General features: G+C 38.8%; 3 protein-coding genes across 7 annotated transcripts; 1 reads left to right on the top strand and 2 right to left on the bottom strand.

The window, feature by feature from the left end:
• Window positions 1–1,422: 1,422 nt before the first annotated feature.
• Window positions 1,423–16,238, bottom strand: LOC120804517 (embryonic polyadenylate-binding protein-like). 5 transcript variants are annotated; one of them, XM_040154013.1, is made up of 17 exons: window positions 16,107–16,238; window positions 14,382–14,586; window positions 11,524–11,717; window positions 10,894–11,009; window positions 10,606–10,695; window positions 10,017–10,156; window positions 9,831–9,925; window positions 9,464–9,601; window positions 7,212–7,307; window positions 6,356–6,616; window positions 5,411–5,498; window positions 5,160–5,279; window positions 4,928–5,064; window positions 3,268–3,376; window positions 3,052–3,182; window positions 2,023–2,098; window positions 1,423–1,578 (listed from the first exon to the last, which is right to left on the bottom strand). In XM_040154013.1, the coding sequence occupies exons 2-16, from the start codon at window positions 14,572–14,574 to the stop codon at window positions 2,036–2,038; spliced, it is 1,971 nt and encodes a 656-aa protein (XP_040009947.1). In that variant the 5' UTR covers window positions 14,575–14,586; window positions 16,107–16,238; the 3' UTR covers window positions 1,423–1,578; window positions 2,023–2,035. The 5 variants fall into 5 exon arrangements, with proteins under 5 accessions (XP_040009947.1, XP_040009949.1, XP_040009948.1 ...); XM_040154015.1 differs by having other exon boundaries at window positions 4,964–5,064; XM_040154014.1 differs by having other exon boundaries at window positions 4,928–5,040.
• Window positions 16,239–16,451: 213 nt separating this feature from the next.
• On the bottom strand, window positions 16,452–21,509 carry LOC120804520 (14-3-3 protein beta/alpha-1-like). Its single transcript, XM_040154019.1, has 6 exons — window positions 21,378–21,509; window positions 19,929–20,230; window positions 19,682–19,805; window positions 18,750–18,913; window positions 18,407–18,502; window positions 16,452–18,311 (listed from the first exon to the last, which is right to left on the bottom strand). Exons 2-6 carry the CDS (start codon window positions 20,220–20,222, stop codon window positions 18,255–18,257), a joined length of 735 nt encoding a protein of 244 aa, XP_040009953.1. The 5' UTR covers window positions 20,223–20,230; window positions 21,378–21,509; the 3' UTR covers window positions 16,452–18,254.
• Window positions 20,594–24,885, top strand: ognb (osteoglycin, paralog b). The gene is made up of 7 exons (XM_040154018.1): window positions 20,594–20,685; window positions 23,252–23,392; window positions 23,508–23,583; window positions 23,871–24,035; window positions 24,114–24,316; window positions 24,433–24,525; window positions 24,659–24,885. The coding sequence occupies exons 2-7, from the start codon at window positions 23,294–23,296 to the stop codon at window positions 24,827–24,829; spliced, it is 807 nt and encodes a 268-aa protein (XP_040009952.1). The 5' UTR covers window positions 20,594–20,685; window positions 23,252–23,293; the 3' UTR covers window positions 24,830–24,885.
• Window positions 24,886–24,935: the final 50 nt, after the last annotated feature.

Raw genomic sequence — 24,935 nt, 5'->3', positions numbered from 1 at the left:
CTAAAACGTCACCTTACATGGTAAGAAGAAAGCACTAAAAACTCTTTTAGCTATTTAACATCTGTGCTTGTTTGAAAATTATTGAACTTAAAAGACGAAACGACATTGTTCATTATACAAATAAAAAGTCATCTTCAATAGCCAAAGACAAAACCACACTCGGGGGTTTTGCTGCTACAGCCTGCGAAAGATTAGGCCCCCCTGGGCTAATTACATTAATTCTGCAACCCCTGCAGTAAACAGATTTCTTCAAATGCGCAGTTTTTATTTAATGAACTTAAAAATAGAAAATATGTATGTACAAAAGTTTGGGTAATCTCTCTCCTATAATTTAAGTATGGGGGTGGAAATATTCTGCTTCGGGATTGTGTGGCAGCCAGTGACAGGAAACATTGCACAGACAGAGGAAAGAATAGATTCCACGAAAGATCAGCAAATTCTGGATGCAAATGTCATGCAGACTACGAAGTACTGACTTAGTACGGTGCCCAAACATTTGCATTAGTGACAGTTACTGTTTAATTACTGTCTGGTGTTTAGGTTTATGAAAAAAAAGGAAGAGTGCATTTACATTTGAATAAAGGCTCATTCTTTAATGTTTGTTTCCAGCAGGGGTTCTGTTTATTTTTCACTTCAAAAATCAAACAAAAAGGTGTCATTTGCCCAGGGGTACCCAAACTTTAGCATACAACTGTAACGGCTAACGTCCCCTTACTTTAGATATTGCATGTTGGCCAACTTAATGAATCCTCTCTACTTAGCCTCATTTGGGACCCTTTCATCCACTGCATTGGAAACATTCCTGGATAATTTCCATAGAAAAGCTCAGGGAACTAGCTCTTTAGCACAGGTATGGTGGTTAATCAGGTGGGCATTTGCCAAACCAACCATTTAGTCTCTCATTCTCCCATATAAAACCAAAATACACTGATAATGCCAAAAAAGCAATAACCTCACCTTCTGCACTTGTCAAAGGTTGTTTGAATGTAAATGGGCTCATTTTTCCCCCTTGTGGCTGAAACATCCATTAAAACTGAGGTTCTCAGTAACCGTCAGATAAAAGTGGGTGTTTTCTGCCTTCCCACCTCTGGGGGCAGTAATGCCCCCCATTACAGCTTCACACACACACCACACTAGAAAATTAATTGGACAGGCAACACGAAGATGAAATTCATGCCTTATCACCAGTGTTTAACACTATTTTTCAGTTTCAAGAGAGAAAAGTCTAAGGATGAGAACTAACTGGTTGGTTTGGCAAATGTACAACTGGTTAACCCACCCACCTCCGTTAAAGAGCAACGCACAGGGGCTTCCCTGAGCTTTTCTGTGGGACCTTCTGGGTTCAGTTAACTACAGTTTTAAGCCTGAAGTAGATGCACTGCAGCATTGACCTTGTGTGTTTAACAAATGACACAAGACAGGTTTAATGCAGACACTGTAAACTTTATCTTCTAACAAAAGGTATCGCAACAACAAAATTGCTCTCTCTTCACCCTCAATTTAATCCACATAGAACATTTTTTCTTTTTTTTCCAAAATTTTACAGTAATTTTTTTTCTTTCTCCAGAAAGTTGACATCTGTAAAAAAAAAAAAAAAAAAAAAGACATTGTTAAGTCTTCATGTAACATTTAATGTCTTTAACTCAGCCCACTTTATATAAAAACAGCTGTGCAGGATTCTCTGAAGTGTCAAATTTTGAACATCACAAGGGCTGCATTTTACAGCAGCCGATGCGCCGCCGCCCCCCCCCCCAGCAATATTTGTCCACCTGAATGGACTTTCAGAGTAAGAAACAAGAACTTTTTTTTTTTTTTTTTTTTTTTTCCACAAAACTGGCAGATACTGCAACTTGATGCAGACATTTGCAAAACCACAGGGGCTTAGCATGGGAGTCTGTTGAGTTTTCCACAACCATGTAACTGTAAACCTTGAATACTACATGTGTTGTAAACAGCAAGGTGCTGTACTGAGCCATCCACTGCTGAAAAGTCTCCTAAACAGAAAGACAAGGTGTTGCTGACCTGAAAGGGCTCTTCACTTCTTAGCAGAGCATTCCTTCGCCTGGTGAGCCTGCAGGACAGCAATCGCCTCGTCAACCTGCCCAAAGGAGAGGAACAGGACGATGGTGATGAATCTGTAACACCAGTCTCACGTGTCTATGTTAAATGTGAAGCTACAACCAGGAGACAGTTTGCTTAGCATAACACAAAGACTGGAAATCTGTAAACAGCTAGAAACAGCTGAAATCCACCTAACTGCACCTCTAAAATCAATAATTAATTTAAATATTGTATCTTTAATCTGTACAAAAAGCCAAGTGTAAAATCAAGTTCAATTTTATGAGGGGTTATGTGCTGGACTATGTCTTGGTCAGGCAAGTGAGGGTGGTATTATTCTTCTCCTAGCCATTAGCCAAGTTTTCAATGTTTTAAACACTTAAAATAATCCTAATTTTCTTAGTTTATTCCTGCCTTTCCCAAATTACATTGACCACTACAATTATATCAGTAATTAATAACTGATAATCATTATCCTGAGGAACCCTGCAATACCCTCTACATTTTTTTAAACTTGTGTTAAACTTTTCGTTGAGACTGTGCCAGTCACGAGTGAAGAGTCTTCACTTTCTCCATGTTAACTGAGCAAGCTCCAGCCAAAGTTGGTGAGTGACACAAACTAATAAAAAAAAAAATCTTTATAATCTAACATAAAAATCTGCTCTGGAAATGTCCATATTCAAAAAAAAAAAAATGTTGCTTGAGTGGCAAACAACGGTAGGGTTGTTAAGAGGTCAGTGCTTAACAAGTATATCATTTAAATAAAAATTTTTATAAAAAACAGCTCATTTTATAAACTACCTTATATCGTGTTCAATAAATAGACTTGACGTGTACAAAATGTTTTACCAGATAGTGGGAAAAAAAAAAAAAAAAAAGGATATGGAGGCACAAATGCCCCACTCTTTGGGCTTTTTATGATCGACCGTTATGGCGGACACTTTGCGACAGTACGACATTAACCAGCCCGCAGATAAACGACCATAATTAGACCTTTGAGTGCAGAGACCCGGGCGACTCCAGCATGTGCAGCAGCTCCGAGTTGTCGATCTCCAGCAGCATCCCGGTGATTTTTCCAGCCAAGTTTGGGTGAATTGCGTGGATGAGTGGGTACAAACGCTCGCCTGCGTTTCGCACAGAGAGCGAGAGGATCAGCAACCCAGACACGCAAGTCGCTTCAATCTACATTTAAAAATTACAATGCCACACCAAGAAGCTGCTTCTGATCCACTAGTGGAGCTGCGGCCAGCATAGAGGCAGTGAGTGGCTCTTTGCCGTGAACGTGCAGTGGTGGCTCCATCACTGGGGCTGGAACAACCTGAAGACATCAATTAACAAGTAATGACACTAATAATACTAATACTAATAATAAATTGTGTCAAACATTTTTTACTATAAGCTGCCAACTGAAATTTTTAGTGTGACATCATTTCAACTTATAAAACACACGGGATATAAAAGGATATTTATTGGTCTTGCTTTTAGCTCCTAAAAAAGATTGTTAAAATAAGTGTATGTAGAGCCAATTCAAGGTTTATTCTATTTATTTTGAATCTTCGCCTCAAGGCTGAACCCATCTCCAACATTTATACTATCGTGGTTCATTTGCATCTTCCTAAAAAAGAGCAACTGCACTGTGAGTTGTGCTGAAAATGTCATGTTTTTCTGCTTACGATTGGGTACCACCAGCTCTCCGTAAATTCATTACTAAATCTGATCGTAAAGTTCTTAAGTTCTTAATAACTACTCACTAGTAGTGAATTACTAAATCGGGTCACACCACAAAACTTTAAGAAATGTTTTAGATAGTACAGATCTCAGTAATGTGTAAATCTGTTGCTTAAAAAAAAAAAAAAACTTCTATAGTGCTGTCCAATCAAAGGTAATTAACTATGTAAAACAGGAAGTCACTGTAGCGTTACAAGGTTACTATCTCTTTTGTAAATGTATGCATTTATTTTATTCATGTCTGCATACATGGAGAAATGTGTGTTTTTCAGTTAGTATTCATACAGTTTAGAATCAGTGAGAAAATTTATTTACTATTGTGTTATTTTTGTGAAGTGTAATTTAAAATGTTCTAATTTACATCATTCTTAAACAGCACTTTCCAGGTCAGATTCGTCGACTGTATTTCATAATACCTCCCTTACTCTTCACTCTAAAATCATCAGATATTAGCTAACATTAGTTTTGTCTGTGGTTCAGTTGGCTACACAACAGTTACACCTGTGGTCAGTGGGTCTAAATATTTAATAAACAACTAATCTCCACATAACCAGTTTGTGTGGTGCAACCACTTAGTCATGTGTAAAACTCCACTTAATTATAACACCTGCGTTAGAACTAGGTTCAAACTAAGTTTGAACCAAAGAAACAAACAATGGTTTCTCTCAGCTTAAATTCAATAAAAACTTGAAATGACAATTTAAAAAAAAACAAAAAAAACCAAACAGGTATCCTGTGGCATTTTTTGTCCACTAGTGGTGCTATTGAGCACTGTTTTTCAAATGGGCCCAGTCTCGTTTGTATCGATGATGCCTGAGTGCGCGTCTAAGGACGTGGGTGAGGTGGTAAACATTCCCGTCGCTGGTGTCTCTGTGTTCCACTGATGCGACAGTTGGCAGCAGTAACGCGGAAAGAAGACTGCAAACTAGCAACCATAGATGTGCAGCGCATAATTTAAAATCAGCTTTGCAAATGTTTTATGGACGAACACACAGACGAGAAACGCTGAATGTAAATGTAACTGGCGACTACAGTCCACAGGGCACTTTTAACTTGAACTTAATCCCTGTTTGGGTATCAGTTATTTTTGGTCCTGGGAATGTATTACAGTTAGAGAACAGTACAGTACAGACTACAGTACCTGTAGTCTGGTCATGGGTGCAGGTACAGTAATGACCTGCTGAGGGTTCCTCACTGCAGACGAGTACTTGTACTGGCTGCTTCTGATCACACCTGGCACGTCTGTACGTCCTCCTATAGTTTGAGTCCCAATGTTATCTAAACAAAGACATTACATGTGTGACTACCAGCCATGTAAAGTGCACATTTTAGAGGAATGGAGCTTATCCTGTTGTCTAAATTCAGGTACTTACTTGTCTTCTGTGTAGAACTGACAATACGTGGAGCCTGGGTGGAAGCCTGTCTGACTGTAGCGATGGCTGTTGATCCACGTCGAGCAACAGAATTACCAACAAACTGGTTCGAGTAAGGGCCTAAAAACATGGACACAACATTTTTATTTTTTATATCTATCTATCTATCTATCTAGAGAGAGACACGGACAGACAGACACACAGTATACGGAAATATATCCAAGTGAACACAACACAAATTGTCCATTCACCCTGTGGTCTCGGTGGTTGTCCTGTCCAGCGAGGTACTGGCCTCATGTTGCTGACAGCATTGTGGTTGTAGAAGGAGCGAGTGGGAGGCTACAAGATAAGAATTAGTTAGAAAAGCATGGCATCAAATCGTTGGTCAACCTTTGTCTCATAATGAATACACTATTTATGCGTTAGGACAGAAAGCAAAGCAAAGCAAAGTGAAATGACGGCACGATTGCATACAAAGTCATCACACTGACTTGGTTTTTGAGACCTACGTTTTGATGCCATATTTTTTTTGTTTGATTAAATTTTTATTTATTTTTAATTCTGTAATGTTTTATTTTACTGGTCTGTTATTTCCTAACGATGTCTTGAAAGTTTCTTGTAAAGAACCGTGTAATAAGGTACTACTGACAGGAAAAACAGAAACTAAGTTCTCACTGTTATTTTAGTTAGTTCAGTTAGTTGTGTTGAGTTTATTACCTATTTCCAGATGAATTTCCATGAATGAAATTGCTCAATTTGAACCCCAGTGAATATTTATTAGTCATATGTTCAGCTCACCTGCCATACTTCATATGAGTCTCAAGGTTGTTCTAGCTTGGCATTTAGAAATAACAGCAAGTGAACCAACCGATCCCTCTGTATTTGACCTAGAATTGGTACCAAATTATGTGGTTCTTTTCCAGGAAACTTCTCAGGAGATTGTTTGGAAATAAATTGGAATGTGCGAACCTGTAAAATAAAGGGTTACCTTAGGTAGCTAGGGCAAAAATTTTAATTCAGGCATTGCATTCAGCATTGCAATGTAATGCATATATTTTGTAGTGCAGATCGATAATTTGGGATATAGTTGGCCAAACATATTTTCTATATTTGTCAAATCCTCTTTATGAATGGCATCATAGTCAACAGCTCGTTTGAATAGCAATCCCTCTCCTCTGGCACTGTCCGAACCTCACCTGCGGTACAGTCATGTAGTATCCGGCCTGCTGGTATGAATCAATGATTGGACTTGTCATGGTCCTCAGGGTAGCAAGTCTCTGCATGTACTTGTTGGTAAGGATTGCTTTACGCTCCTCCCTCCGCTGAGCCAGAGCCACGTACAGTGGCTTGGTTGCAACAATTCTCCCGTTCATTTCCGTCACCGCTTTTGTTGCTTCTTCTGGTGAAGAGAAACAGACAAAGCCAAAGCCCTTGCTTTGGGAGCCATCTGTCATCACCTACAGGAAATAAAAGAAGCTGAAGCTCAGATGTTTTTAGGTATTTGACACTAAAACAACCAACAAGGGTTAAATTTTGACTGGAGGTGTGTCCTGAATCGTGGGTGGGGGAGGGAAACATTTTTTACTAAGGTTCCACAACCACCTTTGATTTTGCTGTGTTCATGGTGATTTAGGAATTTGTACAAACACACAAACAGCCTCTATTGTTTTATCAGTTGTCAATCATGGGAATGAGTCAGCACATTATGGAAGCTCTATTTAGCTGTATTTTTATACATTTTGTTCAAAACTATGACCATTGACATTGCAGTGATTTATGTTGTGGGAATGGTTTAAGATGTTTTTTTAGTGCTACGAGTCCCTCCACTGTCAAAATAAGCTGTTTGTACAGGGGGCAAATATCAACTTTCAACACCCATCTTTCAAGCACAGGCAGTTGAGTCTTCTATACTTAAAGGATATTTTGTGTTCCTTATTACTTTGCGTTTTATTGGGCAGGCTTTTGATTGACACATGCATCTACTCTCTCTCTCACACACACACACACACACACACACACACACACACACACACACACACACAATTACAATACCTTAGCACTGGTGATGGTGCCATAAGGGGCAAACTCCTTCCGGAGTCTCTCGTCATCTATGCTATCATCCAAGTTCTTTACATAGAGATTCACCCCCTGGAAACAGAAAGAGTGAGAAATGGCAATTTCATCTTTCCCAGCCATTCTGTTTGTTTTTCAGGTTGATCAACAGATGTGTAGAGCAAGAAATCCAAACTTATCAACTGAACATTTAAAATTTTGCAGTATCTAATAAAATCTAAAGTGGAGTTAACTGCCAGCTGTGAGAGCTGCAGTCAGTGTTTTAAATAAATAAATAAATAAATAAATATTTTACATCCAAGTTGTAAACAAAATGTTCTGTTAACTATTCCATCTAGCACCAGAGTTTGCCAATTGGGCAAAAAAAGTAAACTGAACAACATCTCTTAAGATCCTGTGCTTGACTGGGCTAGGATGTCTCTGCAACAAGAGCACCATATTCATTGTTTCGGACATCGAGGAATCAAACTGTTTCAGCCTGGAGACCTGGATAGTGGCCCCACTCGATGGCCCCTAGACTTTTAAATCACATACAGTAACGATATACATTTAATCTTTCCATTACATCTTGCATAGTCCTTGACTTTGTACATTTGCTCATGTGGTACTTATGCCTAAAAGTCACGACTGCAGCAATTCTACATTCATTCTATGAAAATCCTGGAGTCACAAGCCAGTCAGCTGTACTATAAATATTAGTACCCTCATTTTAAATGATAAGAACAGTTTGACATTTTTGGAAATACGCTTTTTCGCTTTCTTTCCATGTTAGATGATAAGATCAATAGCACTCTCATTCCCATGTATTAAATATGACAAATTTAGTGTTTTTGGTACCTTTGGACAGAGGCAGGCTACCTGGCTCCTCTTGCTCCCAGTATTTATGCTAAGCTAAGATAACCAGCTCCAGGCTGTAGCCTTATACTAAACGGAAATCTTCTCATCTGCAAGAAAGCAAATGTGCAAATTTCTGAAAATGCCATACGATTCCTATAACTACTGCAATTTTGCATTTATAGATGTATTAAAATCTTTTTTTAAAAACAGTTGATTAGTTTACCATTAATAATTAGTTAATCCTCCGTTGGACTCACATGTGTGCACATTACTGGATAAAGAGTTATTTATCAGAAATATCAGTGCTTGCTGGTTGGGACAGCCTAATCTAGATTCCCGACGGTTACAAGTGCAGACTACAGGGGTTCATTTTCGGCCCCATCACCATTTATACATACATATTGGTCTAAATGATATGGTTTCTTCTGTGCATGATTGGACGAATAAATTCTTTGCAGACAATACTATTTTACAGTGTATTGCTAATTCTGTAAATCAGTTGTCAGTTGGCACAGTGACTGCCAAATTGAAAAGGAAAACAGTCAGCACAGAGACAAACACCAAACACTAAATATTGACAAGATGATGGAAAATATTAGTAATTAATATTACTTAATGTAGATTACAACTGACAGATCAGCTCTCCTGCTAAAAATCTGATCCCATAGTGAGAAATTTGAAAATGAGAACAGGCTCATGATCAAAGTCATGGGCAATCTCCTCTTTTTTAAATCCCCTAATAATCTAATTTGTCTAATCTTGTTTTTTTCAGTCAATGTACACAGTGGCACCTTAGACTGAAAATTTTCTACTCAAATCATCCAATGGGTGGCTCACACAGATACAAGGTGCATGTATACATCTGTAAATACTGAAACGCAAAAAGGTTTTTTCTGTTACCTGCCACTGCCTCTACTCTCAGGACCTTAAGATTTGCATTCAGCGCTTAGGTTCATATTGGAGATAACGACAACATTTATCTGGTGAGGTCAGTTGGTGTTCTTTGACCACTTGTATTTAATTTTCTACCAAGCTCTTGCTTGGAAAGTTGCCATCTTACGTGATCTTTGTTGTTTTAAAACTCTGACCCATATTTTATCTCGCGCCAGTGACTGGATGATGTTTTAGGAGCCGCAGCGCTGTAACTGTTACTCTCAAACAGGATGTCGCTTTAAAAGAGCATGTCTACTCAGCCGAACTCCCCTTAAGTGAGGAAAAGAAACATCTATATAAACAATTTAGCTGAGGCCACCATTGTGAAAACTACTGAACCTTTAATTTTTTTCCATACATTTAACAGCAACGCCAAAGAGGTATATGCAAGACCACGAACAATGGAGGTCATCAAGAAGCTTTCAGATGACAATACACATGTGCATACAACGCAGCAGCACCTGATAGCGCTGGATGCGGTCTTGTTTGATCTGGTCAAACTTGCGTTTGAGCTCTCCCTGGCGTTCCAGACGCTTCTGAGCCCGCCCTGCATAGATGATTTTCCCATTGATCTCCTTCCCATTCATTTCATCAACTGCCTGAAAACAAGAGGATCATCAGTCGGTGCCACCGACAGAATGCTCTTGGTTGTGTGTGAATACATGGATGGTATTATTAACACATTGTTCTTTGCTATTGCAATGAAATAAAAAGGTAACTAAGCTGTATCTTAAGTCAATGCTGCAGAACCAGCCTAAATATCAACATAATGGACTGCTAGTGTTGGCAGGTATCCAATCTGAGTGGTAGAAACTTGGTGAACACTACCTTCTGAGCATCTACGTGGTTAGCATAGTTTACAAAGCCAAATCCTCGTGATCGCCCCCTCTCATCCTTCATCACCCGCACACTGAGAGTCCGTCCTGAGAGTGAAATGTACATAAATTTACTACTTTGCCACCAATTGTAGCAATCAATGAGTAGGAACAACAAAAATAAAAAATGATTTCTTACCAAATGTAGAAAAGACTTCCTTGAGTTTCTCATCACTGTAGTCTTCACCAAAGTTTTTGATGTAGACGTTGGTGAACTTCATAGCTTTGGTGCCAAACTCCACCTCTCTTTCCTTGCGAGACTTGAAGTGGCCAACAAAACTGCAGACAGAATCAAAACCCATGAACGACGGAACAATAATTAAGGGATAAAATACAGTAAGTTAGTTCATTGTAAACTTGATTGTTTACAGTATGGAAATTTGTCTTTGGCCTCAGCACACAGCATAAAAAAAAAAAACAACACTGGACAATTGCTGAGGACAGACATCAAGAACACAGCATCAACAACACAACACAACTAAGACATAACAGTCACAATAAGCAAATACATAAATAAGATTGTTGGCACAAGATAAAATTTAAAGGACAATTAAGAATGCTTTGTTTCTCCTTCCACCATGAATGAAAAAGTAGAGAATATATTACTGTATCTGTGTTTCTGTCTCCGATCTTGTTTTGTGCAACACTGCTGCCTGTTTAGTCCTAAGATTAAAATACACACAAAAGACAACAACAAACCTAGATACAGATCCTACCTATTCACTGACCTAAGCAGGGACAACTGACATTTTTCTCCCAGGAAATGGGCCTTTGGGTTGACAATGCCAGATTCCAAATGACGTATACCTGTCTTTCGACTGAGCAAAAAACAAATTGGAAAAGTCTGAGATGCCTGCAACAGTCATCAGCATTCATAAACAGCTTACATAGTTTGTATGTATATTTTTATAAATATTCTGCGCTACTCTTTGCCTCATCTTACTTTTTTCGATCGCATCTTTGCCATTATTTGAAAACCTAAAAACAGGTCAAATCAAAGCTTTTAGTTCACTCACACTTTCCTATCATTCAGCAGCATCCCATTCATGGTTTCAATGGCCCGGTTTGCAGCCTCCTGAGTCTCAAAGTGAACAAAGCCATAGCCTTTGGATCCTTTGTCATCACAAACAACCTACAAAGACAAAGGCTTTGAATCAAACAAATTACAGAGCATTAGCTGCAAATATAGCAACTCGCAGTTTTAAATATGTACTCTTTTATAGGGCTGGGTGATAATTCACTGGTAACACTTTTCGATCTTCAGGGGAAAATCAGAATGATATGTTTTTGTTTTATGAATGAGCAAATTATAAAATTAAATTAGAAATTTTTGTTTAATGCATCTAAAAAAGGTTCATTGCACTGATCAGTTTAATTCATGTTATTCTGTTGACATATTGATCAACATATTATTTTTATTAATGTCATAACACTGATTAAAACCATACTGCCCAGCCCTACTCTGGTACACAAATTTTATCCTCACAACATTGCACATAGAAGATATCCAAGTCTGTTACCAAATATCAGCTTAATACTCAGTGCAACAATAGCTTATTGCACACTGTACAAACAAAATAGCTGTTAAAGACCATAGAACTACAGCAACCCTGCAACAGTCAAAAAAATATGACCCGGCCACTTACCTTGCAGGACAAAATATTGCCAAAGGCCGAGAAGGTATCATACAGTGCCTTGTTGTCAATAGACTCATCCATGTTCTTGATAAAGATGTTACCCACACCAGACTTCCTGAGTCCTGGGTCACGCTGAGACCACATTATTCGGATTGGCCGACCCTTTATAACGTCATAGTTCATTGTATCGAGGGCACACTCCGCTAAAGGAAAAAAAAAAAAACAATTAAAACACACCCCTTAATGCTTAGAACCCCTTTTAATTAATTTAAATAAATAAAGTATTTACAGTACTATGTTTTCTTAATATTTGTCACAAAGCACCACTACTCCAGGGAGGATTGAACTTCTGCTTCATATGAAGGTAAGAATTTCCACTAAACTACGTAGTGTATGTGTGTGGAAAGGGCTTTCTTGATAAAAAGTTGTGCTAATTAATACTCCACTAGAGATTATCTCTGAAAAACTGTAGGATTTCAGGCCAATTCTAGTTCACATTGCCTCTGTTGAGATGTCCAATTTAATGATCAGCAACCAAATACAACATGGGATTTTGTATTGATGAGCCCTTCTCAGGTCTTTGCTCTTCCTGGACACCCAAAGCCAAGCTATCATGACAATATCAAACCTTTTCTACATGTCATGGTGCAGTGTCTATTTTCCATTTTTCAAATTCAGCTCCAGATAAAGTGTCTTCTTTTGCATCATATTACAAGTTGCTGCTTACATCTCTCAACAAAAGGAAAGTCTTGTTTATATTTTTAGGTTAACTGCTGTAGATCTATAGTAGCTACTTTGGTGTATATTTTACAGCATCTGCCAAGCAACAAAACCAGCAGCATCTGTCCTGGGCCATACAACCAACCACTCTAGCGTGGTACTTTGATATAACATTTTAGTGTGCTGATTTACACTCAGAGCATTGAATGCATAAAATCAAGCAGATACAGGTAAAGATTTTCAGTTAAATGTTCACATTAAACATCTCAGTGACTTTGACCGTAGCATGATTGTTGGTGCCAGGGTGGGCTGGTTTGAGTATTTCTGAAACTGCTGATCACCTGGGAACAGTCTCTAGAGTTTACTCAGAATGCTGACAAAAACAAAAAAACATCCAAGGTTCCTAACGACTAATTTTCCTGTTCATTAAACAGAATTTTAAAATTTAGATAATTCAACTAGTCGGTAGGGGGGGCTGCTCCGTGTGCTCTTGTGGTGGGATTTCTCCAAGTGGCCAGTCCAAGCATTATGCACGATCCCGTTACCAATGTGTCAATGAAGCAACAGCCCAAAACATTAGAGATCTTTCATGTTATTATGAGAAGTGTAAAATATTTTGGGTTCATTATGAAACTGTGGTAGAACAAATTAGACCAGTGGGCTGCTACAGTCTATGTAACGAATAGGAAAGACTGCATGTTATATTGGTTTGCCTAGTGTGGCTAACGTTAGCAGTACTAGGACCAGCAGTTTTCTTTCCTTGCTTGTTAAGTCCACATGCCTGCACTGAATATGGTTACGCTCTGCTCCGGTCGAGTGGTTATATGCCAGTTTATTCGGACACACCCTAAGTACAACCTTATTTTCATTTTCTAGATCAAAATACTGCCAAACCACGCTGCTTTCATAAGATGCCTTCTGTCCCACTTTCCAGCTTGCTTGTTTACCACATCTGGGCACTAGCGTGGGGAGAGGGGGGCTGCAGCTCCAGCTAGGGGCAGGTGGCTGCATAACATTTTGGATGCAACAGTTAACTGGCGTTGTACATCAATAAAATATGAATAATTAGTTACACTGAATAGCGAGGGTGGCAATGTTTAATCGTTTTGTCAAATAATTACGCACATCCCTACCAGTGAGCTGCAGTTCTGCAGAGGAAAACACCTTGTTGATGAGAGGTCAGAGGAGAATGGCCAGACTGGTAAGAATTGACAGAAAGGCTACGGCAACTCAGATGACCACTCTTTACAACTGTGGTGAGCACAAAAAGGATCTCAGAATGCACAACACTTCAAACCTTGAGGCTACAACAGTAGCAGAAAAGATCAGATTCCACTCCTGTCAGCCAAAAACAGAAATCTGAGGCTGTAGTGTGCACAGGCTCACCAAAACTGGACTGTTGAAGACTGGAAAAACATAGCCTGGTCTGATGAATCTGGATTTCTGCTGTTGCGCGCAGATAGTAGGGTCAGAATTTGGTGTGAACAGCCTGAATCCATGGACACAACATGCCTTGTGTCAATAGTCCAGGTTGGTGACTGCGGGGAATGTTTTTTTAGCAGACTTTGGGCCCCTTAATACCAATTAATCATTGTTTGAATGTCAGTACTCTGAGTATTGTTGCTGCCCATGTGCACCCCTTTATGGCCACAATTACCATCTTCTAATGGCTACTTCCAGCAGGATAACGCACCATGAAACGAAGCAAAAGTCTCAAACTGGTTTCGTGAACATGACACTGAGTTCAGTGTACTTCAGTGGCCTCCCCAGTCACCAGATCTGAATCCGTATAGTAACACCTTTGGGATGTGGTTCAATAAGGGATTGGCAGTATGAACGTGCAGCTGATAAATCTGAAGAATTCATGTGATGCAATCATGTCATCATGGACCAGAATCTCAAAGGAAAGTTTCCAAAATCTTGTGGAATCCATGCCACAAAGAACTGTGGCTGTTTTGAGAGCAAAGGGAGGCTCTACCCAGTATTCGTAAGTTGTTCCTAATAAAGTGCTCAGTGAGCGAGAATAGAACCTCAAAGAAACACAAAATGACCAGTGTTCGATGAGTATATAGTGCCACAGTAAAGTTCCCTTATTCCAATGATAACATTGCATTAAGTAGTAGATATGGCTAAAATGGCTGCTTTACCATCAGCTGGTTGCTGGAAGTTTATGTAGGCATATCCCAGAGATCTGCGGGTGATGATGTCTCGGCACACACGGATTGACATGATGGGTCCAGCAGGAGAAAACTTCTGGTAGAGCATGGCCTCTGTAACATCGGGGTGCAGGTCCCCTACATACAAAGAGGCTAGTGGATATGCTGGTCCACTGCTGTTCATGTTGGATAACAGCTAGTTAAAAAAAAAACGAAAAAAAACAAAAAAACAACAGTTGAGTATTACATTGTTTTATTTATATTATATAATATATATATATATATATACATATATATTAGAAAAAAAGTGTTCATTTGGCTCTATGGTTGTTGCTGAGGCCACAGAAAAATTAGAAACATACTTCAATATAGGGCTATAACAGCTATTTTCATTATCAATTTATCTGCCAATTATTTTCTCCAATCAATCAATCAAATCAATCATTTGGTATAGTCAACAAAAAGTCGAACATTCCCATCATAGTCTCCCAGAGGCCATGGTCCTTTTTCTCAGTTTACTATCAAAGAATATTCAGAAAACCAACAAATATTCACAGTTAAGAGGCTGGAAATGAGAATTTTTGGCCTTTTGCTTAAAATAATAAAAAAATAAATAAAGAATGTTTTGGGCGACAGTCTGGGTACACAAACAGTTCACAGATAATCTAAAATTTCGTCCACCCCATTTGTCAGGGAGGGAAGAAAAAATATTAAAAACCCCTCTTGATTTAATGCAAGACAGTTAAACAGCAAAAAATACATCCTCCAAAGCAAATACACTGTTGAATCAACACCTCTCTAAGACAGATTCACTGAAAACTTTAAATTATAACCTTCATAAAAAGGTGCTGCTGGCTTTGCACACACTCATTGTTAAAAGTAAAAAAAAACAAAATGTGGACTTTGATTTAACAATTTATTTATACCACCAGTTGCCATTTTATTAGGTCCATCCATTTATATTAATGAGGGTAGGCTAAATAACAAAAACATTTCTATGTATGACTCAGTACAGTTCAGCAGCATCACACAGTTTAATGAGGACTTCTCTAAAACAGGTCGATCAAAAACTTAGCCTTTAATCAAAAATTATCATTTTGATGAAGGAAGGATTTAATACAGGACTGTTGTGTATTAGACTGCCTTAGTTTTAGCTAGCTGTTGCTAATAAACTATCAACTGAGTGTATGCTTGGTTAAGGAGGATCTTAACATGAAAAAAAAAAAACACTCTGAACACTGTAGTTAGCTTGATTAAAATGACAATACTGAGCAACTTATTGTTGTAAAAGAAGCTGAAAACTGTTTAAAACATGATCTCAGAATTGTGAAACGTTTTTTCTAACACAAAACACAAAAATGATGCCCCCCCCCCCCCCCCCCCTCAACCCTGGCCACATCACTAAGTTAAATGCTGAGGTGAAACGGTGCAGCAATCTCAAAATGCCTCGCATAAATTAACATTTACCAGTTTCATCACCTAGTTAATTATGAGATAGGTTTGCTTGACATCACTATAGAACAAGTTCATTCAAAATTCAAAAAATATTAATTGGCTTGTTACCGAAAACACTAAGGAGAGCTAGCTAAATTTGGCTAAAATTATATATAAAGTATCCCTTCTTTGAGAAATGCACACAAAAATTAGCAGATATTTACTACAAGTGAAGATGCTACATTTCAGGTACACAAACCGATCTAAATAAATGTTACTTACAGCATCTAAATAGCCGACACGTCGACTTTTGATGTTTCACTCTCAGCGTAGCAAGTTCACTTTCCACATGGGCGGGAGATTGTTTTCGTTTAATTATGACCGTGGAACACCTGCAGCGCTCCTCCGCGCATCGTTATTTCAATTATAAGCTGTGAGAGGGCAGAGATTAATTTACGTGACAATCCGCGATGAAAGCTAGTTCTCGCACAACAACATTTAACTTGTTTCGCCCTCTGGTTGTAAACAGAGCGATGTTATGCTACCTTTATGAATTAAAATGTCTTGTCAAGACTAAACCGCCTTAATGAAATATTCCTTGTGAACAAAAATGAAGACGTAATTTGCCTGTTATCTTAAACGAAACTTTATTTCACTGAATGGTCTTTGACACTTTCCTATTTCTTACATGTATAGTGAAACTAGAATGGTTTTAAAGATACATAAACACAAAGCTAGAATTACACCAACCATTGTTTATCTCCATTTCGTCATTGCTTTTTAGAGCTAATCTAATTTTTCACAACCACGTGTGTGCACTGGGTAATAGACTGTTACAGAAGCAAATTTTAGCCATAAGACTTGTCAGTAAAAACAAAGCAAGTAGATACCTGATATACAGACAGGCTTCGTTCCACATTCACTAACTGCATTTTCATCAAGCATAATAATAAACTGACATGATTTTTTTTTTTTTCAACAGAAGATTATTTCAATTCATTGGAGCATTGTCAGAGTAAACAGACTGTCAGCTATAATGTGGAATGGTGTCTTCAACTACAATATGTGGAATGTAGTGGTGATACATGGTATTGTGACACTGAGCTTCTTTCCAAATTGCACCTTCAAAATAGACCTGATTTCTGAGGCCATCATTCACACCGGCTATCTTTAACAGCAGAATGATGCACCTGGGTTTAAAAAAAAAATAAATTAAAAAAAAAAAAAAATGAGGTCGACATTTAACAGTTTTAAGTTTGTCTGGTCTAACTCGTTCTCTAAGATTTCTAAAAACAACAAGCAGATGCTGCCACCTAAACAAAAATAGAGGCTGCAAGAGAAAGCCAGGCACAACTTTTTTCTTTTTTTCTTTTTTTTGGAGAAAACAACCGCTTTAAGAGGAATATTTTGCAAGCAGGGTTGATACAGTGTGGTAAGACATTTTCAATTAACATCAATAAAAGGTTATTTTAAGTTTTACATACAGTTGATAGTCAATCTTGCAGAATACATGGAACCACGTTTACGCACATACAATTTTCATTGTACTGAGATCAAGCAGCACCTGAACAGTGAGTAAAACTACAATGACAATCCATACTTAGTTTAGAGGAAAAAAAAAGAAAAAAAATCCAAACAAAAAAAGGGAGCACTGCCTTTCCAAAAGCCTAATAATGTGGAATGTCTCATGTCTCAAAAAATCATTACAATTTAAGGGGTCCCTTAGAACTTTGAAATTGTGAATTTGTGGACATGATAAAGGAGCATTACACCAAGATGTCAGTGTCACAATACAGCCTGCCTCCTTTCTGTATGAGCCCACAGCAGAATTGCAGTTAGTTGAATACAGGATTGTATGTGTGTCTGGAAATTCAAACACAAAACTGTTTTGGGGTTGTGAAGCAAATGGAACGCCTACCATCACAGTGTTTGGTGGAAATCAACTGCCAGTTTAATTACCATACAATAAAACCTGTAAATATCATGAGGAATCACAAATAAGAAAAGTAAAAAAAAAAAAAAAAAAAAAAAAAGGGATGAGAAATGCACAACAAACTAGCTGGGACAAAGGAATTTGGAAGGACGATTAGAATTCACAACACCCCCCTCCCCCCCAGACCATACGCTCAACCTTTCATATCCATTCACACTTGCTCATTCACTACATACAGACACGCAAAGCCGACAAAAACAACAGCAACATGGACTCACTAATCAATACAACATGTTTCCACAAAGTGACTGAATCTGCTAACAACTGAAAATTACCCTGTCACCTCACAGTGAACTGAGAGGGGTAAACTAGTTGGTCAGGAGCAATTCAGGCTGCTTGTCATACAGAAGTGGGAGGGGCTGATGGAGTGGAGGGGGATGTATATAAGCTGTCTGTGTTTAAGATAAGAGTGTAGGTGGATTAACAGTGCAATTCCATTAGTTTTCCCCGTCTCCGGTCTCTCCCTCATCTGCCTGGTTTTCTGATGTCCACAGCTGGGAACAGATTAAGGACAAAGTTATGATTTGCCGTGAATAATAAATACATCAGGATCAATCAGAGTTAAAACAGCATGAGGTTTAAAACTCACAGTCAGGTTGTCCCTTAATAGTTGCATGATCAGGGTGCTGTCTTTGTAAGAATCCTCGTTCAAAGTGTCAAGTTCAGCGATGGCTTCATCAAATGCCTGAAATTCAGAGATTAAATTTGTTATTTAAACTTGTATAATCTAGCAGCATCCTCTGAACACTGTTGGCAGTGACTAAATGTAATTGAAATTTTCTTTGAATTACTCAGTAATGAAAAATAAATGCTCAATTTCCTTCCAATGTATGCAAGTAATTGAATGTTTCAGGCAATTTGTGATGCTTACTGACTTATATGATAAACCTGTAAAACGTTTCATAACTATGCCTTTAGGCTTCAGTTCATACCGTCTTAGCCAGGCTGCAGGCCCTGTCCGGGTTGTTGAGGATTTCATAGTAGAAGACTGAGAAGTTGAGGGCCAGGCCAAGCCTAATAGGGTGTGTTGGCTGCATCTCCCCCTTGCTAATGTCAAAAGCTTGCTGGTACGCCTGCTGGGAATTCTCCACTGTATCTTTAGACAGAAAAAGATGAACAAAAAACATGAACCTCACTATTCACAATACGTACTATAGGAATATTGATTGATTGTTTTTTTGGCCACTTGGGATCAGTTGGAAAACACAACACACATGACATACGCTATTGTCTTATATTTGAAACGGCAAACAATTGTATAATACATATCGAACAGACACATACCAACACTAGCAATAATTTGGAGCCATGTTTGTCTCGTCTGGCCAATGTAATCGCAATATTCATTCTCTTTTAGCTCTGTTTTAGTCTCCACCAAGTGCTGAGGGAAATATCTTGGTATTGAGGTGCTAAATGATCCACTCTGTTCACCAGCTAAAGATAAACTTTGTCTGTCTGCCGTTTGGGGCTGAGCAAGAAGCCTTTCGTCTACATAGTCTGTACAACAGAGTTGTTGTTTGTTTTTTGTTCCCCTAAAAGCAGCTACGTGATGCTGCTGGAAATAACATTGATGAGATAGGTGAGCATGAACCAAATAATACACTTGTAGGCTATTAAAATAAATAAATAAATAAATAAAAATAAATAAATAAATTGAAAAAAAAGGAAAACATAAAACGCTACACAGACCTGAGAAGAACTGAAGAGTTCAGTGATAATTCTCTGAGATCATCACTACAAGCGATTTCCCCTTACACATAATTATTTGATGCATTATTGCAAAACAAACAAACAAACAAATAAACCAAAAACACACTCATTATGTTAGAGCCCAAACTATAATTTAAATCAAGTCCTCACTTACCCTTCTTAGTATCCCCAGACGCAACCTCAGACAGGTATCTATAATAGTCGCCTTTCATTTTCAGGTAAAACACCTTGCTTTCAGCAGCAGACGCATTGGCAATGAGATAGTTGTCCAGTAGGCCCTGAAAACAATAGTTGAGTTTTTCAGTTTTGTGATAATCGGGCGAAGTAGCACATAAGCACCATCATCACAAGTGTATGAATTAAGACTGTTTTTAGGCACCAAAGATATTAGAAACCCTTACAAGCACATCATGGCAGATTTCCTGCAGCTCAGATTCAATCCTCTCCCGGTATTCACGTGCCATCTGCTGTTTTTTGTCATTGGCCTCAGTCTTCTGCTCGATGCTGGAGGTGACGCGCCAGGATGAGCGGCGTGCTCCTACCACATTCTTGTAGGCAACAGAGAGAAGGTTGCGCTCCTCGTTTGACAGCTCCGCACCTTGCTCTGTCACTGACTTCATGGCTGCGGCCATGTCATCATAGCGCTCAGCCTGCTCAGCAAGCTTGGCCTTCTGTACCAGGTCGTTCTTATCCATTTTCTAGACTGAGGAAAAAGAAAATATAATATTAGAAACAGTTATGCGTGGTTAACCAAAAGAAAAGGAAGAATGTTTCACAATAGTCCTAACATTGTCCATTCACCAGACATTTATGTGTGCTCTGAACACTGTGTTATGAACTGATTTTATTTTGGACTGGCAGATCAGGTCTTTTAGGCAAGGAAACCCCAGGATTCAATGGAAAGTGTGGATAAGCATTGCGAACTGGGCCCCTTGGCAAGTGGGTCAACCATACACATCACTTGCTAAGGTTAGCTGCTAGCTAGATAGGGTTCTCTTATCCTGGCTCGTTCTTATCTTTCTTAGCCTGTTTAGGTCTAAATGTGGCTTCTTCCAATTCGTCGAACAGGCTTAGCAACTACTATAATGTAAAATGTAATACTGGCTCGTTTGACGTTGTTTCAACCGACACTTGATGCACCAGATGTAGCCTTCCCGGGTCAGTTTTTTAATGCCCTCCCCTGATGCTGCTAGCAACGCTATCGGGGGTGATTCATTTCGCTCACTAATGTTAACGTTAGCTTGTTAAATGCGATCAGTCTGATTCATCATTTATTTTGTCTTTATTTACGCTTGCGACCTGACTCGATTAGATAACGTTACTGGGGCTAATCTGTCGTATTCATGATAACGCAAAGCGGAGTGGAATGGCTAACAGCTAGCTAGCCAACGTCGTCTACTATAGCGATACCGCTATATAACGGTTTAGCTAGGCCAGCAAAAGCAACGACAGACTTTTCATTTAAAAACCACTGTTTGAGTGTTGGCAATCAATATTTGTTGTTTTTGATGATCGGTAGAAAAGAACATCTTGTACTGCAGTGTATTACTTTCGCGTTTAATTCATTTTAAGCAGCTGTGCCGCGGCCCGCCCAGGCTGCCGAGCCTGTCAGAACAAAGTGTCACGGAATCCGACCGTCGGTTAGCTCGCTGGCTAGCAGCTAGTGTTAACGTTAGCCAGCGAGCTAACCGACTAGCCTTTCACAAACCCAGCTAGCCTGCTCCATTAGCATGACAGCTTCTCAACGGGATCCAACCGGACACGATGAAACGGCCATTCTAACATTGAGCTACGAATGAAAATCTAGTATTACAACGGGCTATTCATACGTGCGAGGTTATTAAACTCACAATATTGGCGACTTTTAATCCTGCTTTTTTTTTTTCTCTCTCTCTGGACGATTCTGCCTCCGTCCTCCGTCTCGCTCAGCGTATCGTTCAGGGCAGTACCACTTCCGCTACACTGGCACTTCTGTTTCCTCTTTTCTCACCACACATCTGCCTTACGTAATGCAGCCACTGCTCATATTCCAAATAACGCAAATAATACAACCACATTTTTCAAAATTATGCTTACTATATTCGCTCTTTCTTAATCGAATGGGGTTTTAAACGGGGCATATCACCACTCTCACAATAGGCCGGTTTATTCCGCTTTTTTGGGGGGTCTTTTTAATCAGCTTTAATCCCTCTTTTTTTTATAATTTTTTTTAATCTCATGTCACTGGAATTGGTTTTTATCTTTTTATTTTATGATTTTGTTTTTAATTTGCTGTGAAGCACCTTGCAACTTGAGTTTTGAAAAGTGCTTGCTACAAACTTAATACATGAAAGTCTGGATTTTAAAGGATGTGTTCAAAAATTTTTTTAGAGTGTTTTAAAACAACAAGATGCCTTTATGAACACTGAAACAAGTTTTTCTTGGGGTGATCACCTGTTCATACCAACCATTAAATTATCTCTTCCTAATGCGCTTTGTAAGAGAATGTGTAGAGAGTGTAAGAGATGGGGGACAAAATCTACAAAATGCCTATTTATGGGCAAAAAAATATTCAGAAGTAAGTTAATATGAGGCTTTAAGAATCAGTTAAACAAATCAATATCCTCCAAAGTTTCAGTCTTTTTAGTACTAAATTCCCTCGGTTGTGTTGTACTGTCCCTCCACCGCAGTTCAGCACAGAAACACTGTCCAGGGAACCACAAAGAGGAAATTTTGTTCTAAAAAGACCGTAGCTTTGGAAGACATTCATTACATTTGTCTAACTCAGATGGATAAATCCTCATATTAGCTTCGGATAAACTTTGTCCCCCATCCCCTACATTAACAGCACATTGTGAAAAGATCTGTTAATCACAAGTAAGAACACGAGACAAAAAACTGTTTCAATGTTCATATGGGGACCTGATTATTGTTTGAAGAATGACTTGAAGAATTGTGAGCTGTGCTTTAACATAGCTGCTGATTCTTGTCTGGCACTCCATTTAAACACGTAACATAACTAAATGAACAATAATTGGGAGACTCATATTGGTCAAATTGTACAAATTTATTTTATATGTGTAAGAAATATACCTTTGCTTTCCATCCTGTACATCATAATTCAGAAAGGAAGGTAGATGCACATGTTCTCGAAAACAAGCTCAGAACACACAAATGGCAAAATGATGATGATCTTCAAAAATGTCTGCTCCTTAGTAGGGTTAGCAGCCCTCTCCTAAAGAGACAGAGTGTATTAACGTGCTGCGATTAAGTCGTTATGTGAGCTGAAGTATTAAGTTGAAAAACGGACACGTTCAAAATCGTTTCCTCTCTCCACTTCTGTGCTTGCTTTGGCAGTTCATTTTAAAAATCACTCCATTTTTCACCATGAGTAACTGGAACCTGCGACCACTCTGTTTTCTCCAGTAACAACATTCTTTTGTCACCGAAAGTCAAATTTAAAAAGCAGCATTCATTAGGTGAACTTTGTGATTTGCCTACATTCAATGTTTTAATCATAACTCTGCGCTGCATATGTTCTCCACACCAGCAACAGACACTATTTCCCTCTGCTTGCTGCACAAAACAATACAGTATTGTAGCCTTGAAGAGTCATTGAGACCACTGAGAGGTAGACAAACACAGCAAGTATTGAGTTAAAGTTTGTCTCACTGTCTTACTCAGTGGTATACTGGCAGCTTAATAAAAACTGTATGGAAAATTCTCCTGCTCACATGTACCTCAGCTCCCAGCTTAGCAGACAGCACTCTTCTCTCACCAAGACACCATGATGCCATTAAGGACTTTAATTTTCACATCTGTCATGCTCCCATGGATACTGTCTTCTGCAGCAAAAGATGAATACATGGAAGCAAGAAAGCCTAAGGTAAAAATATCTTCTGGGGTTTAAACACTGTGCGAATGAGTGGGTGGAAGAAATGCACAATTGTCCGAGTTGCGAGGAAAAGTACAGCTATTATGAAGATTTCTTCTTTTTGCAGAGAGACATTGAAAACTTTCCTGACAATGGCTTCCCTCAAGATTCAGACACTGACCAAGCAGCTCCAAAAGCCTATGGTAAGCTTTATTTAAACAGATAAATAGTTTTCAACAACTGTTTCAAAGCTGATTATGCAACACTTGCTGAGGCATTCTTCCACATTTTTGTGAATGTAGCTAAAGCCCGTGTTATGTAATAATGGGGCCGATCAAGTGTCCTCAACTAAACTGTGTGTAATGCATTTTATGCTGCACAGTCACATCGCCGAGACCAATTAGTTGACTTATTCAAAAGACAAACACAAAAAACAGTTTGGGAGAAAAATGAAAATGTGATTTAAAAGAAAACAATGTGATCTTTTCAGAGTTGCCGACATGTCTACTGTGTGTTTGCCTGAGTGGATCTGTTTACTGTGAGGATGTGAACCCTGAAATGTCAGCCGTCCCAGCACTGCCAAAGGAAACAGCATACCTCTACGCACGTTTCAACAAAATCACAAAAATACGCAATAAAGACTTTGCAGACATGGGTAAATAGAAATCATTAAAAAATTGAACTAATTCTCTTCTTGTGAATTCCATCTTCAAAGCTTTTTTTTTTTTTGCAGCCACATTAAGAAGAATTGACCTCAGTGAGAATCTCATTGCTGAGATAGAAGATGGAGCTTTTTCCAAACTTCCCGATCTTGAGGAGCTCACTCTTGCAGAAAATAGACTGACTAAACTTCCTACACTTCCCACCAAGCTAGTTTTATTCAATGCCAATTTCAACAAGCTTAAAACCCAGGGTGTAAAGGCAACTGCTTTTAAAGTAAGTTAGTGAGTGATTCTCATTATCTCATGCTAAATTGTTTCCGACATTTTGTACTTTGGATGTGCGACAGAGCAAGTGGCCTTATCCAATATAGTCTACTTCTGTTGTTGCAGAAACTCACGAGACTGGCGTATCTTTACCTTGGAAACAATGAACTGACAGCAGTGCCCCAACTTCCAGAGTCTCTTCGTGTTGTGCACCTGCACGTAAGTTCATCTGTAATTCACTGCAATTATATCAGAGATGCTCTCGCGAAGCATTGGATTTTTCTCTCTCCACGTAGCCGTTAGTAGCTACATGATGGGCTAATTTTTGTGTTTTGGGATTGGTCTCCTGCAGGACAACAAGATCTCAACTATAACAGATGAGACGTTCTGCAAAGGCAACACCAGTCACTACATCCGGACCAACATGGACGAGGTGAGATTGGATGGGAACCCCCTGAAGCTGTCGCAGCACCCTAACAGCTTCATCTGTCTGCATTCTCTGCCTGTCGGCTGGTACAACTGAAATTACCAAAGCATGCTTTTGACAGAGGTAAACCTCCGGGGGGGGGAGTTCTGTGTGAACTGAAGGATGCAGATACACAGATAATAAAAATACCATTTACAAAATA

Source organism: Xiphias gladius, chromosome 18, assembly GCF_016859285.1.
Source record: "Xiphias gladius isolate SHS-SW01 ecotype Sanya breed wild chromosome 18, ASM1685928v1, whole genome shotgun sequence".
Lineage (NCBI taxonomy): Eukaryota > Metazoa > Chordata > Actinopteri > Istiophoriformes > Xiphiidae > Xiphias > Xiphias gladius.
Note: the sequence above shows the minus strand (reverse complement) of the source record. Positions and strands in the feature narration are given on the sequence as shown.